Raw genomic sequence first — 20,842 nt, forward strand, 5'->3', positions numbered from 1 at the left:
TGGTCCTGCACCATCCTGACAATCTTTGCTATGATTGAGCCCATTGTTGCAGCCACTGTGTCAATCCATCTCATTGAGGGTCTTCCTCTTTTTTGATGACACTCTAACTTACCAATCATGATGTCCTTCTCCAAGGTCTGGTCCCTCGTAATAACATGTCCAAAGTATGTGAGACAAAGTCTCGCATCCTTGCTTTCAAGGAGCACTCTGGCTGTACTTCTTTGAAAACAAAATTGTTCCTTACTCTGGTAGTCCGTGGTATATTCAGTATTCTTTGCCAACACCATAATTGAAAGGCATCAATTCTTCTTTGATCTTCCTTATTCATTGCCCAGCTTTCACATATGTATGAGGCAGCTGAAAATATCATGGCTTAGGTCAGGCGCACCTTAGTCCTCAAAGTGACGTTGTTGCTTTTCACACTTTAAAGAGGTCTTTTGCAGCAGATTTGCCCAATGTAATGCATCTTTTGATTTCTTGCCTGCTTCTTCCATGGGCGTTGATTGTGGATCCAAGTAAAATAAAATCCTTGACAACTTCATTATTTTCTCCATTTATCATAATGTTGCTTATTGGTCCAGTTGTGAGGATTTTTGTTTTCTTTATGTTGAGGTGTAATCCATACTGTAGGCTACATGTACTCTTTGATCTTCATCAGTAAGTGCTTCAAGTCCTCTTCACTTTAAGCATGCAAGGTTGTGACATCTGCATATCGCAGGTTCTTAATGAGTCTTCCTCTGATTCTAATGCCATGTCCTTTCTTCTTCATATAATCCAGCTTCTCGGATTATTTGCTCAGCGTACAGATTGAATAAGTATGGTGAAATGATACAAGCCTAATGCACACCTTTCCTAATTTTAAGCCATGCAGTATTCCCTTGTTTTGTTGGAACAGCCGCCTCTTTGTCTCTGTACAGGTTCTGCATGAGCACAGTTAAGTGGTCTGGAATTCCCCTTCTTCGCAATGTTATCCGTAATTTGTTATGATCCACATAGTCGAATGCCTTTGCATAGTCAATGAAACACAGGTAAACATCTGTCTGGTATTCTCTGCTTTCAACCAAGATCCATCTGACATCAGCATTGATATCCATCCTTCCACGTCCTCTTCTGAAGCCGGCTCGAATTTCTGGCAGTTATCTGTAAATGTACTGTTGCAACCATTTTTGAATAATCTTCAACGATGATAAACAGAACTGGACCAAATAAATGGAAACTTCTTCAGCTATGTAGGATTTTCATTATTTTTAGATAGGGGAATTAGATGCTTAATGAAAACCGACTATGACCACAAAAACTTTAAAGACGGGAAATACTGCCTTCCAACCTTTTGCGCTTATCTCTGAAACAAAAATAACAAATAAAAAAGAAGCCACTTGCTGTCTATAACCTGTAATTTAGGTTGGTGCTCTAAGTGGTAGATCAAGCAGTGTAACTAAAATAAAAATTAAGAAAAAAAAAAACTATGAATAAACACAAAGTGTGTTTTATAATTTTTGACGTTCTGTTTTGGTAAGTGTATCTGACGGAGTTTCTGGGACACAGAAGGTATTCAAAGAACTCCCGTTAATTGATTTTTTAAGATTCTCCCTCAGTGATATTAAGTAAATTTTTGCATTCCTACTTCTACTTTTTTGATTTTAAGTACTGTAGAGGCAAGATGAGGGACTACAGTAGCTCTTATCAATCATTTGGCTAGGTCCCATTTTTCTAGAAAATGTCTCCAAACAGGTGGATTTCTAGGACTTCACAATGAGTCTGGAAAAAAGACCCCTTTTTATCAACCTTGGAGCCCTGGTGGCATAGTGGTTAAGAGCTTGGCTGCTAACCAAAAGGTCGCTAGTTTGAATCCACTAGCCGCTCCCTGGAAACCCTATGGGGCAGTTCTACTCTGTCCTGTAGAGTGGCTATGAGTCGGAATCAACTTGAACAACGGGGTACGTAGGTGCAGGACCTTCCATTGCCCTACATTTATTATACTTTTAGCCTTCTATTTTCCTTCATTCTATAGTCAAGTTGTAACCTGATGATAACTAGCTGGGTTTTTTTTTATAACTAGTGTGTTTATTGGAATTGTTTGCGTTTTATGTAACTTGGTGCCAGAACCTCGTCTTTAAGCCACTTCGCATTACAACACGCAATATTTCACAACTGCGCATGCGTGTTGCAAGAGTCTCTAGGCGCATATTATCACGTAAATGAAAGGAACGGCCCATCATCCTTAGCGGGCCAATGAAAAACCTCCAGATTAGTTCATTTCTATTGGCTAGCCGGGACCAATTAGAAGTCAACTCTCTTTTAGCGGGCGTCTAGTATAGCGCTCTGTGATGTAATGCGAGGGTTCGCCAGGCTGGGCTGACTTGGACCAATGAGGAAGGGCAAGGGGCAGGTTTGCCTGTTCTCACGCCCCACCCTCAGACCTTGCGGGAGGAAAGTTTCGCTTATAGGAGGGAGAGCAGCGAACATGGCAGACCGTCGGTGGTTTTGGTGTGTCTCTGCGACCGCGGCGGTGGCGCTGGTGCTCATTTATGGGGTTTCCTCGGCCTCAGCCCAAAGAAAGAAGGAGGTGAGGATGCTGTTTGCTGTAACACGGGCTTTTCCCAATGAGAGTGGAGCTTGAGAGAGTCTGTTCTCTCCTGCCCGCCTCCTTCCCCCGCCAGTTCTGTGCCTTTGATGGCTTCGATTCCGCCGGCTTCGGAGTTAAGAGGTTCGCCAGAGAAGGAGCTGTAACTCCTTGTGTTGTGGGCATGTAGAGTATGAGAGTGGGGAGGGGTAGGTGACAGCCAGCTTCTATAAGCCTGTGAATGTATGTAGCTACGAGTTTTGACACTTCTTTGGTTTGGGGCCCCGTGGTGGGAAGGGAGTTCGCCTTTAAGTCTGGAGGGTAGACTATCTGAGCGTCTTTCTGCTGTCGGCAAATATAACTCCTTCGTGGACGTTTAACAGCTATATTTTTTTGTAGCATTTTCATTTCAGGACTGTAAGAATTAGACTGAAGAGTGAAACTATGCCAGGTTTATTACATTTTCCAAAAAATTATTTGAAAGTAATTTATCAGTGGCGTTTTACCAACTTTCATTCAAAATATCAAGTGTACCAGGCACTGTTCTAGACACCTGGTATACATAAGTAAACAAAACTGAGATCCCTCCTTGTGGAACTTACAGGCTTTGGGAAGTGGGGGAGAGATAATATTCTTTCCTCACCATTAAGCAATCCAAGAAGAGGAATTTCAACATCGTGTTAACATTTTTTAGAGCCATATAATCTTAGACATTTAACAGACTATTAGAGATTATTTATGCCAATGCTCCAATTTTATAGATGAGAAAAACTGAGTCCTAAGCTTACACAGTTAACTACTCCAGAACAATGATTAAAATCCTAGTTCGGCCAGTCTAATGCTATTTTCTGAACATCATATGCTTCCTCTAGTACACAAAACATGTACGTGCGATTTTTAAAATAGTGGTTAAATATCTCAGATGCTTGCCAACTTGAACTGAATTAAGAAACTGTCTTCCCTTTGTTTCTGAATATTTGAACTATTTCGTAAGAAGAGATAAGCTAGCAAATGAAAACAGTGAGTTACTAGTAGATTGACAAAAAGTAAAATTAAAAAATATTCAGTTATCAAAGGTATGATGGAGCAGGATAATACACTGTGAAACTAGAAATTGATGGGCTTTTTAAGGAAGTTCCAAGCCACTGAAGGATCCCTGGTGGTGCAGCGGTTAAGTGCTCGGCTGCTAACCGAAAGGTCAGCAGGTCGAAGCCACCAGCCGCTCCACGCGAGAACGATGTGGCCGTCTGCTTCCATAAAGATGACAGCCTTGGAGTCCCTGTGGGGCAGTTCTAATCTGGTGGTTTTGGTCATTTTCAAAAGGATTTAGTACTGCGTTGCTATGAATGACTCGATGGCAACGGGTTTCCGTTTTTTGTTTTTTTTTTCTTTTTTTTTAGTTTGCCAAGTCATTGTTACGAGGAAAACAAAATGCAGAGCAATACATAATTTTATTTTCTAGTGCCTTTTAATTTTTTTTATTAAGACACCATATATAAGTGTATGTATATGTATAGGGAAGGAGCCTGGTCGCGCAGTGGTTAAGCACTTGGCTGCCAACCAAAAGATCAGTGGTTCGAACCCATCGGCCGCTCTAGGAAGGGAGGGAGATATAGTAGTCCGCTTCCCTAAAGATTACAACCTTGGAAACCCTATGGGGCAGTTCCACTCTGTCCTATAGGGTCACTATGAGTTGGAATCGACTCTAACGGAAGGAATTTACGTGTATAGAGAAACCTCTGCCAGGATACACAGCAAGCTCTTTGTTAACTGGCTATCTTTGGGGAGTGGAATGGTTAATGAGGGGAACACTTTCACTTTTTACCTTATATGCTGGTATCACATGAATTTTTACAATTACCACTTATTCTTTTTAAATAAAAACATGAAGGTTTTTTGTGTATGTGGTGAAAATACACACATCAAAACATTTGCCAGCACAGCAACTTCCACATTTACAATTCATGGACATTGATTACATTTTGCATTTTGTGCAACCATTATCACTATCCTTTTCCAAAATATTTCAGCACCATTAACATACACTCAATGCCCCCAAAACAAAAGGTCCCCCTTTCCCCTCTCCCTACTACCCCTGGTAACAATTAATAATCTTTAGTTTCTATATATTTGCTTATTTTATATAAGTGAGATCATACAGTATTTGTTCTTTTGTGACTGACTTATTTTGCTCAGCATAATGTTTTCAGGGTTTATCCATGTTATGTCATACATCAGAACTTCATTTCTCTTTACAGCTGCATAATATTCTATTGTATGTATATATCACATTTTGTTTATCCAATCGTCTGTTGGACATTTCAGTTGTTTCCAGGGTTTTTTTTTAAGCTAACAAATTCTACCAGTGAATTTATATTTATTCATTTACTTCGTTACTGAACTAGAAGCATAAGGTCTTAGTAAGAAATTGATCGTTTTAAGAAGGACTTAGCACTGAATTGTACATTTTAAAATGGCAAAATGGTGAATTTCATATTATGTGAATTTTATCTCAGTTCTGTAGTAAGAAGTTGATCATTTTAAAAAAGACTTAGCACTGAATTGTACATTTTAAAATGGTTAAAATGGTGAATTTTATCTCAATTAAAAAATTTTAAAAAAGGAATCAGATTCTAACTCCCTTCCCTTCATGTCCATTATTCAGACCCTTATCACTGTTGAAAGTATGTTGCAATAACTGCCTAGCTGGTCTCCCTCCAATTCATCCTTCCTACTGCTCCATGGGGCTAACGTGAAAATTCAAAAACCCTTCAACCTACTTTGCAAAGTATAAGAGAGCCTCTATAGTCTGTCTGAACAAATCCATCTTAGTAGAGGTACAGCGAGAATGCTCCTTAGAAGCGAGAGTGGCGAGACTTCGTCTCATGTACTTTGGACGTGTTATCAGGAGGGACCAGTCCCTGGAGACGGATATTGTGCTTGCTAAAGTAGAGGGTCAGCAAAAAAGAGGAAGATGTTCAAGGAGATAGATTGAGACAGAGGCTGCAACAATGGGTTCAAACATAGCAATGATTGTGCAGATGGGTGGTACAGGACTGGGCAGAGTTTCCATTCTGTTGTACATAGGGTCGCTATGAGTTGGAACCAACTCGATGGCACCTAACAACAGCAACAGTAGTCTGTCCCAAGGAGCCCTGGAGGTGCAATGGTTAAGCACTTGGCTGCTAACCGAGAAGTCGCTGGTTTGAACAAACTGGCTGCTCTTTGGGAGAAGAACCTGGAGACCTGCCCCTGGGAAGATTTCAGCCTAGGAAACCCTATAAGGCAGTTCTACTCTGTACTATAGGGTTGCTATGAGTCAGAATTGACTCGACGGCACACAGCAACAACTTGGTCTGTCCCTGGTCTACTTCCAGACTCATCTCAGTCCAGGCTCTTCCCTGTACTAGTCATTCTGACTTTCCTGCCTTCCTTGAATCTATCTGTACTCTTTTGCTTTCAAGTCTCTGCACGTCAGGACCTTCTGCTGGAGTGTCTCCCTCCCACCTGCATTCACCTGAAGGTTCCTACTCTTCCTTCAAGTCTTAGCTCAAACATTACTTTCTTCCTCAGCTAAGCCTTTCATGGTTCCCTCAGGTGAATTGAGTTGAATTCCACACATCATATTGTCATTATTTATATACTTCCAGTCTTTCCCATTAAACTGAGCATCTTGAATGCAAAAATTGATTTTTATTAAATTTTTCCCCTCTCACCCAACAGTGTCTGTCAAAAAAAAAGTCCTCAATAAACATCTAATTATTTAATTATGTGCATGCAGAGTCAGGAATCTAGTCTTTTGCTCACAAGCTTGCTTAGGTTTTACAACCTAAAATTGGATTTTCTCGTCAGTAAGCATGGAATTAATGTAGGGTAGTGTCTTAGTTATGTAGTGCTGCTATAACAAAGATACCACAAGCGGATGGTTTTAACAAAGATAAAATTTATTCTCTCACAGTCTAGGAGGCTGGAAGTCCGAATTCAGGGTGCCAGCTCCAGGGGAAGACTTTTTCTCTCTGTCGGCTCTGGGGGAAGGTCATTGTCATCAAACTTCCCCTGGACTAGGAGCTTCTCAGTGCAGGGACCCAGGTCCAAAGGACACATTTCTTCTCCTGATGCGTCTTCCTTGGTGGTATGAGGTCCCCATGTCTCTCTGCTCACTTCTCTTTTATATCTCAAAAGAGAATGGCTCAAGACACAGTCCAATCTTGTAGATTGAGTCCTGCCTCATTAACATAACTGCCGCTAATCCCATTTTAACATCATAGAGATAGGATTTACAACACGTAGGAAAATCACATCAGATAACAAAATGGTGGACAATCACACAATACTGGGAATCATAGCCTAGCCCAGTTGACAGACATTTTTGGGTGACACAATTCAGTCCATGACAGGTAGTAAAGTTGTTTTAGTTTTCACCTCTTCTTCTTCTACCTGGGAATGTTTTAGACTGGTTTTTTTTTTTTTTTTTTTAATTACAGTGATAATACTTAGAAGCAGTTTAAAAATATAGGTGTTCTGTTGCAGAATGCTTATTTTTTGTTAATTTTGCAAACTTTATTTTAAAAATTCATGGTCTATACTCTGTAGTAGATTTGGCATTAAATAATAAGATAATGTCTGTTTTTAAAATCTAAATATTGTTTTTAAAACGACACCTCTCCTAAATGAATATGATTAAAAACCACTCAAGTTTCTTATAGTTGTCTATTGTTAAATGGAATGCTACCCTACTTATCTTATTATTTATACTTTTAACAATGTTTTCACTGGGACATGGATTTATTTACTTATGTTTATTGAATTCCTCATATACCTATAATCCCCATAATAACCGTACAGAGTTAAATATTAACTTTGTTTGAAAGATGAGGAAACTGACATTGAGCAAGAAAGAAGTTGGGGCTTGCCCAGAGATGCATAGCTCTAAGAGGCTGAGCTGAGATTCTAGCCCTGGTCTGACTCTAAAGTCTATACTCTCTACTAGGCCACAAAGGTTTTGTGATGGTTAAGACTGTGTGTCAGCTTGGCTGGGCCATGATTCTCCATGTTTTAATGTAATCACTCCCATGATTGAATATACTGTGAGTAGCCAATCAGATGAAAGGGAATCTCCTTGGGGGTGTGGCGCGCATCTGTATATAAGCAGACGTTCTGGCTTTTTGCTCTCTCTGGATCCTGCGGCTGCTTCCTGTCGTCTCATCTCCCGTTCTTGGGACTTGAGCTGTCAGCTTATCTGCCGAACCTGGGATTCATCGATCTGCACAGCCTGTGAGTGGGAGTCCTGCTCTCCGACCTTCCAATCTTGGGCTTGCCAGCTTCTGCAGCTGTGAGACTTGGGAGAGGCCTCTACCCTGATCCACGGACTTGGGAGGTTCTAGCCGCTACAATCACATGAGCTGTTTCCTTGATATAATCTCTCTCTATATATATATTTATACACTTTACTGGTTTTGCTTCTCTAGAGAACCCAGCCTAAGACAGGTTTGTTTTGCAGTGGCTGTTTCATTTTTATGGTAACTTTTATCCCCCCTGTGGTAGAAGGGAAGTTGCTTGTCCTCACATCTGGTGCTATTTTAGAGAAGGCAGCATGGTAAAAATGAAAAAGTATGGTCTTTGATAAAAGTATTCATATTTTTACCTACTTCTGGAATCTGTAATAAATAATATTAAATATGAAACAGGGTGAAGGTATGAAGCACACTGAAATCTAATAAAAATGGTCATGATAATGCTACAGTGGCATATTAGTTGTATTTTTCGTCTTCAGTTTTCAAAAAAAATTTTTTTTGGCAAAATTTTAAAGAGCATGTACTTTAATGCAACCCAAAGGATCTTTATCAAGTTACTCTGAGTCTCATTTTCTTTATTGGTAGAATGGAAAAATTACCTATTTCTTTGGCTTTTGTGAAAATCAAATGAAGTGAGTGCTTTAAAGTGCCATATAGAAGACATTAGGTGATTATTAGAAAATAAAATAAGATCATGTTCCTCTGCAGTATTAACATGTTTTTCAATTGATTTTTTGGTGATGTTTTTAAAATAATTTTTTAAAGTTTTATTGTTGTTGAGAATATACATAGCAAAACACACACCAGTTCAATAATTTCTACACGTATAATTGAGTGACATTGATTACATTCCTCGGGTTGTGCAACAGTCTCACCCTCCTTTTCCGAGTTGTTCCTCCTTCATTAACATAAACTCACTGCCCTTTAAGCTTCCTATATAATCTTTTCAGTTACTGTTGTGAGTTTGATCCTGTATAGATAGATCTTAAAAGAGCACAGTGTTCAAGGCAGCCATTCATTACTACTTTAGCTAAACTATTGTTTGGTTTTAAGACTTTAGGGGATATTTTTGGTTTAAGGTTTAAAGATTATTTCCGGGCAACAGTTTTGGGGGGTTCATCCAGCTTCCATGGCTCTAGAAAGTCAGGAATACATAAGAATTTGAAATTTTATGCTGTACTGTATTTCCCTCCCTTTGATCAGGATTGTTCTATAGAATCTTTGAGCAATATGTTCAATAGCAGTAGCTGGGCACCATCCATTTCTTCTGATCTCATGGCAAAGGAGGTAGTAGTTCATGGAGACAATTAACCACATGTTCCATTTCTTCCTCCTATTGCTGACTTTCCTTCCATGGTTGTTCCAGGTGAGTAGTAACCAACTGTCTTAGTTGTCTAGTGCTGCTGTAACAGACGTACCACAAATGGATGGCTTTAACAAACAGAAGTTTATTTTCTCACAGTTTAGGAGGCTAGAAGTCCGAATTCAGAGTGCCAGCTGTAGGGGAAGGCTTTCTCTGTCGGTTCTGGGGGAAGGTCCTTGTCATCAATCTTTCCCTGGTCTAGGAGCTTCCCAGTTTGGGGACCCTGGGTCAAAAGAACACGCTCTGCTTCTGGCTCTACTTGCTTAGGTAATGAGGTCTCTCTCTGTTTGCTAGGTTGTCTCTTTTATATCTCAAAAGAAATTGACTCAAGATACAACCTAATCTTGTAGATGTGAGTCCTGCCTCATTAACATAACTGCCTCTAATTCTGCCTCATTAATATGATAAAGGTTAGGACTTAAAACATATAGGACAAATACTTCAGATCACAAAATGGTGGACAACCACGAAATACTGGGAATCATGGCCTAGTCAAGTTGACACATATTTTTGGGGGACACTATTCATTCCATGATACCAACTGTTGTGCTTTGGATGACCACTTGCAAGTTTTTAAGACCCAAGACACTATGCAACGAACTAGGAGGTAGAATAAAAGCAATAAACACAATATTAGGCCAGTTAACTGGAATGTCCCTTTCAACCATGACTCTAAACCTCCAAACCAAGGAACCAAATCCCCTGAGGTGTTTGTTTGTACATAAGCAGCATCAGCAGCTATTCTTTTCTTTTGTCTTAAATATATCTATCACACAACTTTTGCCAATTCAACTTTTTAAAAGTGTACAACTTATTGACAGTAATTATATTAATCGGCTGTGCAACCCTACCCTGAGTCAATGCGATTTTTTCACCACCCTACCATAAGCAGTAACCCCCTTCTCCCTCTCCCTCCTGCCCCTGGTAACCACTGATAAACTTTGGTCTCTATATATTTGCCTTTTCTTGTTTTTTTATATGAGTGAGGTCACATAATATTTGTCCTTTTGTGATTGACTTATTTCACTCAGCATAATGTCTTCAAGCTCCATCCATACTGTAGCATGCATTGGGACTTCATTTCTTTTACTGGCTGAGTAGTATTCCATTGTATGTATGTACCACATTTTGCTTATCCATTCATCTATTGATGGGCATTTAGGTTGTTTCCACCTTTTGGCTATTGTGAATAGTGCTGCAGTGAACATTGGTGTACAAGTATCTGTTTGGGTCTCTGATTTCAAGTCTTTTGGGTTTATACCTGGGAGTGGAATTGCTGTGTCATATGGTAGTTCTATTTTTATTTTTTTAGGAACTGCCGCACTGTTTTCCACAGCAGCTGTATCATTTTGCATTCCTACCAGCAATGGATAAGGATTCCAATTTCCCCACATCATAGCCAACATTTGTTATTTAATTCTTTTTTTTTGTCTTAGCCATCCAAGTGGGAGTAAAATGGTATTTCATTGTGGTTTTGATTTGCATCTCTCTGATGGCTAATGACGCTGAACATCTTTTCATTTGTTTGGTGGCCATTTGAATGTCCTCTTTGGTGAAATGTCTGTTAAGTCCTTTGCCTATTTTTTGATTGAGTTATTTGTCTTTTTGTATTGGATTCTTAACTGATATTTGGTTTCCAAAGTTATTCTCCTAGTCGATAGCTTGTCTTTTCATTTTTTTGGTAAAATCTTTTGATAAAAGCTTTTAATTTTTTTTTAGAATTTTATTTTTTAAATTTGTTTTAGATGAAGATTTACAGAGCAAATTAATTTCTCATTAAACAATACATATATTGTTTTGTGACATTGGTTGTCAACCCCATGACGTGCCGGCACTCTCCCCTTCTCCACCTTGGGTTCCCCATTATCAGCTTTCCTGTGCCCTACTGCCTTCTCGTCCTTGCCCCTGGGTTTGTGTGCCCATTTAGTCTTGTTTTGTTTTATGGGCCTGTCTAATCATTGGCTGAAGGGTGAACCTTAGGAGTACTTCAGTACTGAGTTAAAAGGATGTCCAGGGGCGATACTCTTAGGGTTTCTCCAGTCTCTGTCAGACTGGTAAGTCTGGTGTTTTTTTGTGAGTTAGAGTTTTGTTCTACATTTATCTCCAGCTCTGTCCAGGACCCTCTATTGTGATCCCTGTCATAGGAGTCGGTGGTGGTAGTCAGGCACTGTCTAGTTGTGCGGGACTCAGTCTGGTGTAAGCCGTGGTAGTTGTGGTCCATTTGTCTTTTGGACTAATCTTTCCCTTGTGTCTTTGGTTTTCTTCATTCTCCCTTGCTCCAGACAGGGTGGGACCAGTGGAGTATCTTAGATGGCCACTCACAAGCTTTTAAGACCCCAGACGCTACTCACCAAAGTAGGATGTAGAATATTTTCTTCATAAAGTATGTTATGCCAGTTGAGCTAGATGTCCCCCAAGACCATGATCCCAGCCCAGTTTTTTTTGCACGTCTTATCATTAGTAATATGTACTATGTTGTTGCAGTGCATAATTTGCTGATGTTGTCATTCTCAGATGTTCATTCACAGATATTCAATTTTGTGATTTACTTTTCAAAACACTGCCTTATTGATGTAGTTTTCTAAACTAAATCAGAGGCTTCAGTTGGTTGAGAACATGGACCCAAGCACTGATTGTTTTGCTAAAGTTGACAGGCAGATTTGGGCAGTAGTAGGATGTTACCATGAAATATACGAAGACAAAAAGAAAAAGACCATACAGACGACTCTTACTTAGAAACACCATCCCCATTCCCAGGGATAATCCAGATGATCCATAGTCTTCCACCAGTGGAGTTATTACTGCAGCTAACAAAATGCCACCGTTGTCCAACTCTTCTTCATTGTCAGATTAAATTTTTATGATTTGTATATTTTTTATGTATATATGTGTGCCCTAGTGGCACAGTGGTTAAGAGCTCAGCTGCTAACCAAAAGGTCGGCAGTTCAAATCCACCAGACACTCCTTGGAAACCCTATGGGGCAGTTCTGCGCTGTCCTATGGAATTGCTATGAGTCAGAATTGACTCATTGGCAATGGGTTTTGGTTTTATGTATGTATTAGGAGCACTGGTGGCACAATGGTTAAAGTGCTCGGCTGCTAACCAAAAGATCGGTGATTCGAACCCACCAGGCACTCTGCAAAGAAAGATGTGGCAGTCTGCTTCCGTAAAGATTTACAGCCTTGAAAACCCTGTGGTGCAGTTCTACTCTGTCCTATAGGGTCGCTATGAGTCAGAATCGACTCGATGGAAGTGGCTTTATGTATGTATTAAAACATATCTGTAAGCTTATATGTAATTTTTCCAACCCCCAAAGACAAAGATCAGCTTTATAAAGATACTGATAATAAAAGGCAATAATAATGAAAACTAAAAAGAGAGGCATTCGACTTATGTCAGAACTGACTTCCAAAGGAGTCATCAGAGCGAAACTCCTTTGTAAGTCAATGTCTTAGGCTGGTTTCTCTAGAGAAGCAAAACAAGTAAAGTGTATAAATATATATAGAGAGAAAGAAATTTATATCAAGGAAATGGATCATGCTGTTGTAGAAGTTGTAATGTTCCAAGTCCGTGGGTCAGGATGGAGGCATCTCCTGATTCACATAACTTCAGGGGCTGGCGAACCCAAGATCAGCAGGTCAGAGAACAGGGCTCTTGCTCACAGGCTGCGAAGATCAACATATCCCAAGATTGGCAGGCAAGACCGCAGGTAAGCTGCTAGCTCAAGTCCTGAGAACCAGAGGTCAGACAAACAAGAGCTAGCTGCAGGATCCAGAGCAGGCAAAAGCCCATGAGCCTTGCCAGAATGTCCACTTATATTCAATGCAGGCCACACGCCCAAGGAAACTCCCTTTCAACTGATTGGCTACTCACAGCAGATCCCATCATGGAGGTGATCACATTATATCAAATCTCATCATGGAGGTGATTACAACATCATATGACTGCCAAACCACTGAGAACTGTGGCCCAGACAAGTTGACACACAACCTTAACCATCACAGTGAGCAGAGAGACGGGGGGACCTCATGCCACCAAGAAACAAGAGCCAGGAGAATAGCACGTCCTTTGGACCCAGGGTCCCTGCATTGAGAAGCTCTTTGATCAGGGAGGATTGATGATAAGGACTTTCCCCCAGAGCCAACAGAGAGAGGAAGCCTTCCCCTGGAGCTGGCACCCTGAATTCGGACTTCTAGCCTCCTAGACTGTGACAGAATAAAGTTCTCTTTGTTAAAGCCATCCACTTGTGGTATTTCTGCTATAGCAGCACTAGATAACTAAGACAGGCTTTGGTACCGAGAGAGTGGCGTGCTGCTCTAACACATACCTAAATGTGGAAGCAGTTTTGAAACTGTGAATGAGGCTGGAGGAGTTTTGAAGTGCCTAACGGTAAAAGCCTAGATTGCATTGAAAAGACTGTTGATGGAATATGGACATCAAAGACAATTCTGGTGAGGACTCAGAAGGAAATGAGGAGAGCTCTTATATGGAGATGGCACAGACAGCGAGAAGCAGCAGCAGGGAAACGGCAGCAGCAGAACCAGGAGACTGGCGTGAGACAGCAATGGAGCCAACCCACGGAGAGAGAGAGAGCTGAGTGCCTTTGGTAGGAGGCTTCCTGGCAGAGTGGGGTACCTCCAGGCACTTATCAGTGGAGCTAAAGAGCTTTTGGAACACTTGCCCCAGCAGGGCAGAGGCGGGCAGCGAGTCCTGAGAGGCTGAGAGGCCAAGGAACCAGGAAGCAGAAGCTGAAGAGACAAGGAACGACAGGAAGGAGAGCTGCCACAGTCTCAAAGGGTGGAGTAGTCACTCAGATGGAGTAGGAGAATGGGGCAGCCCAAATGGGAGGGAGTAGTGTTGCCATTCCAGTGGGCTTGGAAGGCAGAGCTGAAACCCAGGGCCGAGGGTCCTCCACCCAGAATCCAGAGGGAGTGGCCAATACCTAGAGTCTGAAGGGCAGGGCCATTGTGTAAATGGTCTCAGAGAACAAAGGATTATTTTGAAGCCTTGAGAGCTAATGTAATGTGTTCTGCTGACTTGCTTGGTGCCTATTATCCCTTCTTTCCCTCCAATTTCTCCTATTTGTAATGGAAATGTCTAGCTTGTGCCTGTTCCACCATTGTACATTGGAAGCAGATGAAGAGGAATTTTTGTATTTTGGACTTGGAGTTGATTTAAGACTTTTACTATGATATGATGGGGTGAATGTGTTTTACATATGGCAAGGACATGAATTTTGGGGAGCCAAAGGGTGGAAAGTTATGGATTGAATTGTGTCCCCCAACAACGTGTATCAATTTGGCTAGGTGATGATTCCCAGTAATGTGTGATGGTCTACTATTTTGTCATCTGGTGTAATTTTCCTGTGTGTTGTAAATCCTATCTCTGATGTTAATGAGGTGGGATTAGCAGCAGTTATGTTAAGGAGGCAGGACTCAAGCTACAGGATTAGGTTGTTTTAAGTCAATCTCTTTAGAGATATAAAAGAGAGAAGTGAGCAGAGAGGAGAGGGATTTCATACCACCAAGAAAGAAGAGTCAGGAGAAGAGTGCATCCTTTGTACCTGGGTACCTACACTTTTCCCTAGACCAGGGAAAGATTGATGACAAGGACCTTTCCCCAGAACCGACAGGTAGAGAAAGCCTTTACTGGGAGCTGATGCCCTGAATTCAGACTTCTAGTCTCCTAGACTGTGAGAGAATAAATTTCTGTTTGTTAAAGCCATCTATTTGTGCTATTTCTGTTATAGCAGTGCTAGATATATCTAAGACACTGTTTTAAGCAGCAGTAGCTCACATTCCCAGAGAGAGACCTTGGTCTCTGACTGCAGAGGGACCAGAACAGACTTTATTCTCAAATTATTGTGTGTGTCTGTTCTAACTTGTATGGAGGCTCCCTGAAGGATTAATGCAAGGCACTCGTCTCTGGCCTGTCACAGAGCCCTCACGGGGCAGAAAAATGGCAGGCAATGTCCAAAAACTGTAACTACCTGTAGCTGCCCTGGGGCTAAAGAGTGCAACTGAAGCATACAATAGTTGCTTAAGGACTGGAAGAAGAAGCCAGGGAAAGAGGGTCCTTGGTAAATTGCAGCATTCAAAAGCACCTGTGTATAAATGCTGGAACATATACAATTTTGCAACAGCAGTAATAACAACCAAAAAATATGTATATGGTTGCAGGTAGTCCCTGACTTAGGACGGGGTTCTGTTCCAATGACTCTGTCGTAAGTCGTTCTGACGTAAGTCAAATACCTCTGTTTTTTTTTTTAGTGTTCATTATTATTGCCTTTTATTATCAGTATCTTTATAAATCTGATCTTTATTTGTCTTTAGGGGTTGGAAATATAAACTTACAGATATATTTTCATACATACGTGTTGTTGTTGTCAGGTTCCATCGAGTCTGTTCTGACTCACAGTGACCCTATGCACAACAGAACGAAACACTGCCTGGTCTTGAGCCATCCTCACAGTAATTGTTATGCTTGAGCCCATTGTTGTGGCCATGGTGTAAAACCATCTCATTGAGGGTCTTCTTCTTTTTTACTGACCCTCTACTTTTTACTAAGCATGATGTCCTTTTCTAGGGACTGATCCCTCCTGATAACATGTCCAAAGTATGTGAAATGTAGTCTCTCCATCCTTGCTTCTAAGGAGCATTCTGTCTGTATTTCTTCCAAGACAGATTTGTTTTTTTTGGCAGTCCATGGTATATTCAGTATTCTTCACCAACACCGTAATTCATAGGCGTCAGTTTTTCTTTGGTCTTCCTTATTCATTGCCCAGCTTTTGCGTGCATATGAGGCTATTGAAAATGCCATGGTTTGGGTCAGGTGCCCCTTATTCTTCAAGGTGACATCTTTACTTTTTAATACTCTAAAGAGGTCTTTCGCAGCAGATTTACCCAATGCAGTGCATCTTTTGATTTCTTGACTGCTGCTTGCATGGGTGTTGATTGTGGATCCAAGTAAAATGAAGTCCTTGACAATTTCAATCTTTTCTCTGTTTATCATGATGTTGCTTATTGGTCCAGCTGTGAGGATTTTTGTTTCTTTATGTTGAGGTGTAATCCATACTGCAGGCTGTAGTCTCTGTGATCTTCATCAGTAAGAGCTTCAAATCCTTTTCACTTTCAGTAAGCAAGGTTGTGTCATCTGCATATGGCAGGTTGTTAATGAGTCTTTCTCTAATCCTGCTGCCCCGTTCTTCTTCATGTAGTACATCTTCTCGAATTATTTGCTCAGCATACAGATCAAATAAGTATAGTGAAAGGATACAAGCCTGATGCACACTTTAAACCATGCAATATCCCCTTGTTTTTTTGGAACAACTATCTCTTGATCTATGTACAGGTTCCTCATGAGCATAATTAAGTGCTCTGGAATTCCCATTCTTCACAATGTTATCCGTAATTCGTTATGATCCACATAGTCGAATGCCTTTGCATACATACTAAAAAAACTACTGCTACCTGAATCTGCCTATTGACTTTAGCAAAGCAATCAGCATTTGGGTGTATGTTTTCAAGCAACTGAAGCCCCTGATTTAGTTTATAAAACTAAATCTATATGGCAGTGTTTGGAACAGTTAATCGTAAAATTGAACATCTGCGAGTGAACACTGAGAATGATAACATCAGCAAATTACACACTACAACATTGTATATAGTATGTATTACTAATGATAAGGTGTATAAAAACAACAGATGGTCATAAGTACAGTTCATTGTAACTTGAATATTTTGTAAGTTGAGAACTACCTGTACATAGGTAGATATGGATGCACATATATGTATAGGAAGGCACATGTGAGTATATGGGTGTGCATGTATAGGTGTATCTGTAAGTACATGTATATACATGTTTGTGTGTGCTACATATATATTCATATATATGATAAAGCACATAAGGGGCACAGTTACATATGGATGCTTCCTAGTTATAACCAAACACCTCGTGTGATTGGTTTACTGGGTTTGAAGGCTTAGGACCATAGTCTCGTGGGACAACTCGGTCAACTGGCATAACATAGTTCATAAAGATAATGTTCTACATTCTAGTTTGGTGAGTAGCATCTGGGGTATTAAAAGCTTGTAAGTGGCCATCTAAGATACAACTATGGGTCTGTACTCATCTGGAGCAAAAGAGAAAGAAGGAAACCAAAGACTCAAAGAAGAAACTACTCCACGGCCTCATCTATCCTGAAACTAGTAGAATTAGATGGTACCTGGCTACAACTACCCACCATTCTGACCTAGGATACAATAGATGGTCCTGGACAGAATGGGAGAAAAATGTAGAACAAAACTCAAATTCCTAAAACTGTCCAGAATTATTGGACTGGTTGAGACTTGAGAAGCCCTGAGACTACCACCCCGAGATACCCTTTAAACTTGAAACTGAAGCCATTACCAGAGGTCGCCTTTCAGCTAAATAACAGATTGACTTATAAAATAAACCATATCACACATGAGTACCATGCTCCTTTAAATAATCATCTATATGAGACCAAACAGTCAACATTTACCCTGAAGCAAAGATGAGAAGGTAAGGGGCGCAGGGAAGCTAGATTAATGGAAACAGAACAGTCAGAATGGGAATAATGAGAATGCTGACATATTGTGAAAAATGTAACCAATGTCACTGAACAATATGTATAGTAATTGTTAAATGGGAAGTTAATTTGCTGTGTAAACGTTCACCAAAAACACAATCAAATATTTATAAAAAAAACAAAACAAAACACTTGTGTAAGCCATGGAAGAATTTAGAAAGCCACATGTATGTCCAGGGTAAGATGTATGCTCATAAAATACCTGAGAAGACCATGTGCTTTCACCTTGGGGTGATCCCTAGGCTCAGGGCAACCCTGGCTAAGTGTTGAAGGAGTGCCACGGGACAGAGCCAAGCTGCAAGACTGAGAGAGGTTTAATTTCCCACCAACACTTGGCATTAAAAGAAATCTCTGTCAAAACACAAGGTGAACACAAGCTAAGGAAGAGAGACTTCAGTGTCCACACATGATCAGGAATGCAGTCTTTGCAAAAGTAGAAGAAGTCACTAAACAAACAGACTACTACAGCTTTCAACAATAAAAATAAACAGCAAACCCTGGGGAAGTAGGTAGTCTAATTTCCAGAGTCACCACATTATGATATTCCAAGGTCTAATGTTCAACAAAATATCACAAGGCATACAGAGTAACCGGAAAGTATGGCCTATTCAAAAGAACAAAATAAATTGACAGAAACTGTTCTTGTGGAAGCTCAGATAATGCAATTTCTAGATAGTGATGTTAAAGTAAAACCAAAAACCAAACTCGTTGCCGTACAGCCAATTCCAGCTCATAGCAACCCTATAGGACAGAGTAGAACTGCCCCATAGGGTTTCCAAGGAGCAGCAGGTGGATTTGAACTGCCAACCTTCTGTTAGCAGCCAAGCTCTTAACCACTGTGCCACCAGGGCTCCTTCATTAGTTATTAGAGTATTACAAATCAAATCCCCAAAGAGATACCACTTCAGGCCCATTAGGATGGCTGTTAAGGAAGGAAAAAAAAAAGAAAAAAAAACCCAGAAAATAACAGGTGTTGGCGATGATGTGGAGAAATTGAAACCCTTGTGCATTGCTGGTGGGAATGTAAAATGGTGCAACTGCTGTGGAAAACAATTTGGTGGTTCCTCCAAAAGATCTACATAGGATTATCTTAAGACCCAGCAATTCCACTCCTAGGTACATACACAAAAGAATTGTAAGCAGGGACTCAAACAGAAACCTGTACACCAATGTTCATTGCAGCAGTATTCACAATAGCCAAAAGGTAGAAAAAACTCCAGTGTCCTTCACCAGATGAATAGATGTATGGTATATACATGCAATGGAATATTATTCAACCATAAAGAGAAATGAAGTTCTGATACATGCTACCATGTGAATGAACCTTGAAAACATTTTGCTAAGTGAAATAAGCCAGACACAAAATGACAAATAGTGTGTGATCCCACTTACATGAAAAATCTAGAATTGGCAAATGCATAGAGACAGAAAGTAAATTGGCTAGCTGAAGGGGGAAATCGGGAGTTATTGTTTAATGGGTACAGGGTTTTTGGGGTGATGAAGTTTTGTAAATAGTGGTAATAGTTGCACAACATTGTGAATATTATTAATGCCACTGAATTGTACACTTAAAAATGGTTAAAATAGCAAATTTTATGTTATACATGTTTTCCACAATAAAAAACAAAAATGAGTTATGTAAATATAAACAGTAGTTCACAAACTTTTGTGTACATGAAGAATCACTTGGGGTTAAATGTTAAAATTTGTATTCCTGGGTACTACCCCTAGACCTATTGAATCTAATTTATTTGGGGCTGAAACCAAGAAATCTGCATTTTTAACAACCTACTTTATACCATAGTTTGAGAAGGACGGGTCTAGAAAATTTATTATCCATTATGCTAAGAGTGGCTGTGGGAAGTTTTGGTTTACTTTCTTTACTACCAGATCTTTCTTTCATGTTGTATCCTGATCAATAATGATAAAAAATGAAAAGATTGTAAAATACATGATAAAATTATAAAAACCTAAATCATACTATGAAAATTCTCTTTGGTTTACAACCGTGTTCTCAAGGAGGGGGGTGCATTTTGCCCTCCAGGGTCTTTTGCTAATGTCTGCAGACATTTTTGATTGTCACAGCTGGGGACGGGGTGCTACTGGTGTCTAGTGGGTAGAGGCCAGGGATACTGCTCAACATCCAACAATGCACAGGACAGCTCCCCACAACAAAGAATTATCTGGCCCTAAATACCAATAGTGTCACTTGTTTATTAACCCTAGTTTAGAATGATCATGGATTGTTGGAATCCCAGCTCTGTGTCTTACTAACTGTGGGACTTTGGGCAAGTTACTTAACGTCCTTGATTTTGCTTACTCAACAGTTGAAGGCCATAGTGTTGTTTGATAGTTGAACTAAATTATATACTCTGTAAAGAGAGAAGTTGCTGCCTGACATACACTAGGCATTTCAAATAATACTTCTATTTGTATTTCTACTAATTTCTCTGTAAAACCAATTCAACATAGGCTTACTTTAAAATATTGAAACTTCATTGTAAATAAGGATTATAACTTCTAATTCTCATGTTCCAGGCTATGTTCATGTAATTTTATTGCAAAAGTTTAAAACTAGTTCATCTCATGCTGTAATCTGTCTTCAGTTCATTTTAAAGAAAATGAAATCATGAAATAACTTAAGTGACCTTGCATTAAGCAGAGTCTTTTGAGATGATAATGCCATTTTCTAAAAGCTTTAAAAAGAATGTGTATTTCCTTTGAATGAATTTCTTCTACTTAATAAAATATTTGGGTATGGAAAACCTGGAAATTTGGCCTTTTCAGTCCATTAGTAAACAGGAAGAAGAATATTATAAATTTTTTAGATAGGCATTGTTGGAAAAAGTCTGTTAAAGACTTTTTGTTTAAAGAAAACTCACATATTTATAAATAATGCAAAGTACATGTATGTTTTGTTGGAATGATCATATATTTCTGTGGTTGAATAGAGATGTTGTTAGGTGCCGTCGAGTCGGTTCCAACTCATAGTGACCCTGTGTACAACAGA

The 20,842-nt window shown here is 39.9% G+C and overlaps 1 protein-coding gene across 1 annotated transcript in view; it reads left to right on the plus strand.

The window, feature by feature from the left end:
* The first annotated feature begins 2,287 nt into the window (after window positions 1-2,287).
* Window positions 2,288-20,842, plus strand: part of MAGT1 (magnesium transporter 1) — a 54,708-nt gene continuing 36,153 nt past the window's right edge. Inside the window, exon 1 of the mRNA XM_004378896.2 lies at window positions 2,288-2,566. Coding sequence (XP_004378953.1) covers window positions 2,369-2,566 — 198 coding nt within the window. The 5' untranslated portion in view covers window positions 2,288-2,368. The remainder of the gene's footprint in view (window positions 2,567-20,842) is intronic.

The sequence above is a fragment of the Trichechus manatus genome, unplaced genomic scaffold (genome assembly GCF_000243295.1).
Source record: "Trichechus manatus latirostris isolate Lorelei unplaced genomic scaffold, TriManLat1.0 scaffold00060, whole genome shotgun sequence".
NCBI lineage: Eukaryota > Metazoa > Chordata > Mammalia > Sirenia > Trichechidae > Trichechus > Trichechus manatus.